The 4303-nt window shown below is 35.4% G+C and overlaps 1 protein-coding gene across 1 annotated transcript; it reads left to right on the top strand.

Moving 5' to 3' along the window:
• Positions 1–278: 278 nt before the first annotated feature.
• On the top strand, positions 279–963 carry LOC131078322 (putative germin-like protein 2-3). The gene is made up of 2 exons (XM_058015990.1): positions 279–336; positions 431–963. The coding sequence occupies exons 1-2, from the start codon at positions 279–281 to the stop codon at positions 961–963; spliced, it is 591 nt and encodes a 196-aa protein (XP_057871973.1).
• The last annotated feature ends 3340 nt before the right edge of the window (positions 964–4303 follow it).

Below are 4303 nucleotides of genomic sequence, written 5' to 3'. Positions count from 1 at the left end.
GCCATATGCTGCAGCAAGACTTACTCTGACGTATCGAAAAGAGCAACAACTCTGGAAGTATATTATTATAATATTACAAGGATTGGTGATTTAATATACGGAGTGAAGATGAATTAGTCATAAGGTTTGGGCTATATAAAGCTTGTAATGGGCTTGTAACACACATTCATATCCTTCTGAGCTCTTGTACTATCTGCGTTTCTATTATAATGGCTAACCGAATGATTTACTTCACACTGGGACTTTTTCTGTTGATATGTTGTTACAGCGACAGGGTCATGGCAGGGGATTCCGATCCCTTGCAAGATTTCTGCGTTGCAGATGAGGAAAGCAAAGGTGAGTAAAAAACTTTATACATAAACAATGGTAATGATTTGCTTATTAGACGAGTCGAGTTAGTAATAGATTGATTTGATTTTGCTTTAAACAGTTTTGGTGAACGGGTTCGTTTGCAAAGACCCAATGCAAGTTTCAGCAGACGACTTCTTCTTCCGGGGACTTGGGCAGGCAGGGAACACCGACAATGATGTGGGCTCCAACGTAACGATGGCGAACGTTAAACAGATACCAGGCCTCAATACGTTGGGAATATCGTTGGTCCGCATCGACTACGCAGTGGGTGGAATAAATCCTCCTCACACACACCCAAGAGCCACCGAAGTTCTTGTTTTACTGGAAGGCCAGCTTCTTGTGGGTTTCATTGACACCAACAACAAGTTTTTCAGCAAAACGTTGGAGAAGGGAGATGTGTTTGTGTTTCCAAAGGCACTTGTGCATTTCCAGCAGAATGTGGGGCATGAAAATGCGGTGGCCATATCTGCATTGAGCAGCCAGCTTCCGGGAGTTCAGACAATCGCCAACTCTCTGTTTGCAGCGGATCCTCCTCTCCCAGATTCCGTATTGGCCAAGGCCTTCCGCATCACACAGGAAGTTGTGGATTACATTCAGAAGAAATTCGCATAAGAATTTGCTGTGTTCTATCAAACAAAACAATCAAGAGGGGACCAAGTCTTTCCCAAATTCTTTTTCCTTGCCGTTCAATAAAACAATCTTTCTAGAGTTATTGCCGTCCTCTTCTGCTATTCATAGCATCTGTTTTGAACATGACTATATCCTCCGCATATTCCAAAGATGAAGGATTAATTTGAAGCATCTGAAGGCATTTATGAATATTTTATACAAGAGCATCCTTGTATTAGGTATACATTCATTTGCAACATGTTAACAATATATTCTTTAACATAAATATTGCAGGAACAACAACAAACAAAGTGCTTGACTTGGATAGAATGAGTAACACTATAATTCTTGCATGCCAATCTGTCAAGGGTGTTCTTTAACATAGTCTTAACCTCATTTTAGCTCTGACATAAAAGGTGAATGGTTTGGAAGTAGGAAATAGTTATTGGGAAATATAATTAGTAGTTGTTCTTCAAATCACCCTCACAATCATCCAATGCTTCAAGACTCCCCATCAAAGAAGTCATTCCAGAAGGTTAGGGACTCTCCTCAAGATAAGAATGATTGCTCTAATAAATGTAGTATACCTTCGATGGAATGCAACACGGTTTCATTATGTCTAAATTCCAAGAAAATCCGTAGAACTAGAATATCCATTGCATCCAATATCGCAATATTTGATCGGGGATAATATGATAACCTTGACACATATCACACCTATTCTTACATCAATCTACCTACATAAGGGTTATGATTGAGGGGCCTCTTGTATTAAACATTTCTAATAAGTTGGAATGACATGGAAAATCTAAGACAGTGAAGATAGATTATTGATAATAACACAATTCATTTACATGGTGTTAATTAATTTATGGCCTCCCAAAATAAGCTTTTCTAAATCTCCCCTAATTCATTCCTACGTTATAATAAATATGTCACTGTGGATGTTATGTATGAAGATCTAAATACTAAAGGGAAAAAGGATAATGCTCATGTTGATTTTAAAAACTTTGTATGTAATATTAAAAATATGATTAGTTGAAAAATTTAGCAATATATTACCTTGCTCAATCATAAACTCCCAGATCGGTTACAAAAAAAATTCCTCAAACCATTTCCTCCTTGTATAAGCATTTCTATAGATCATCAAATATGATAACCAATAATTTAACCATAGGTTTCCTATCAAAGCAAATGCAAATCTGCATATGTGAATAAGCACAATAGGATAGGAAAATATTGTTGTCGTAGGCCATGTATGTTTCATGCTGGAAAAATATTATTGTTGCAAGCCTAAGAGGTGCATAAAGGAGCTCCTTGGATCCATGGATATGCAGGTGTAAGTTTGAGAAATATGTGAAGGCGGAAGGATATTTTCATATTGAAGCCATTTGCTAATTGATATGAGGAAGACAAAAGTGTCGTCATATTGAGAAGTTGTCAATTACACTGTAATGAAGAATAAGATAATAGATATAACTGATACATTATCGGTGAGATATGTCAATTTTATAATCTTCTATTTTTCCTATGTATTTTTAGGGCTTCAAATGAATAAAGCTTCATATATAGCCCCTCTAGCGATCAGTTCATTGTGAAGCTTAAAAGCCTCTTCCGTCATGCCTTGGATGTCTATACCTCAAATAATCTAGTAATATGAGAAGTTTCATTGCGCTTGCATCCATCTCCAACTGTATCGATCAATATATTAATTATCAAGCCCATTCTACATTGTTCACATAGATAACAAATAAGGCTATTGTAAGATGACACATTGCTCTGATAGATTGTGCTTATGATCTTTTCTTTAGCATGTCTAATGCCACATATGTGATCCCTTGCCTACGCAAATAGGGAGTCAATGAGGTATAAGTAATTACTTGATCATGTTCCACGAGGATTCTATTTATTCACCGGGTTTCTCGTCTCTCTATGAAAGATTCGCACGTCAATCATATGAGTCCTGCAAATAGTGGTGGTTCGGGAATCTAAATAGATTTAAACACTAGCACAAATAATTCATGACATTCACTAAACCTAGGGTTCTCTCTCAAGGTCATTGTGGTTAATGCTACACCAAAATAGAATAATGTGGCTTTGGTTATTTATGTACAAGATTCAAGTTGGGAAAATCCAAAATATTGGAAAATGTAGACAAAATGCATGACCCAATGGTGAGCAATATCTCCGATATTTTTTATGTTTTGCAAGAACTTGAGTTATTGTTCATTATTTGAGTAAGTGGTCTTAATAACATGCATCCAAATAAAAGAGAGTGATTGCAAATTCTAGAATTGAGGTAGATCTTCAAAGGAAAGGACAAAACAATAGTGGACATGTTGCATCGAGTTGAGCCATGTGTGACCTTAGATATCCAAATTTAAAAAATGTAAAAGAGACAATTTACATTAAATGATATAGAACTCTAGATAACCAATAGATTTATTTGACTCACAAATTTGTCATTGAAGAGGTTTTAGGTCAATACAATACAACTAATTCAGGTCAATAATCTATTGTTGCAAGTCTTTACAAATATGATGTCATTTCCTATCACCGAGTCATCCATAGGTGATCATTCCTTTGGTTTTAGCTTGACGATCTATCTAGATCACATACCGGTTCCATAATTTGCATCGTAAGATCTTTTATATTGGTTCCATCATTCTAATATATCTCCACTTGCACTAAAATCAGGAATCCCCATTAAAAATAGGGTTTTAAGGAAATATATTTCAATAGAACATGCTCTATCCATATTGTTGACACAAATTTGAGTCAATCATTTCATAATTTTTTCACCCTCAAATCCAAAAATATAAACTGGTGATAAATTTTTACAACCTTTCGAAAAATATAAAAATATAAGAAAATCATGTGCTAACTGACTGAGGAGAAAATTTATGAAAACCCCTAAAATTGTAATGAGTTACTCAAAATGAATTCAAGTCTAGACTTTTGGTGGATCAATGTGCCCTTGTTTAACCACCTAGAATAAATAAAAACAACAATCACTGTTTTGCAACACTAAGAGTGAATTTTGTGGAACCCCTAAGTTCACAATAGCTACCTCAAATATGCTAAAAATCAATATTGTAATAGACTGGACAAGTTCTTGATTGAAAGCCTCTATGAATTATAATTTTCTTTTGTCAAATCGAGAGAGATATGAGCTTCACATGTTGACCTTCTTAATTGATATACAAAAATAGAATAATGCCTTGAGGTCCGATAACAGTTTATAATATTCCTTATGGAAGAATTCGCTACATACTATATCTCCAAGGGACTCCAAATGCAATGTCGTATTCAACACATGTCTTTGCAATGACAATCGTGTCCT

Source organism: Cryptomeria japonica, unplaced genomic scaffold, assembly GCF_030272615.1.
Source record: "Cryptomeria japonica unplaced genomic scaffold, Sugi_1.0 HiC_scaffold_1898, whole genome shotgun sequence".
Taxonomy (NCBI): domain Eukaryota; kingdom Viridiplantae; phylum Streptophyta; class Pinopsida; order Cupressales; family Cupressaceae; genus Cryptomeria; species Cryptomeria japonica.
The sequence above is the reverse complement of the archived record's forward strand: the minus strand, read 5'-3'. Positions and strand labels throughout refer to the sequence as shown.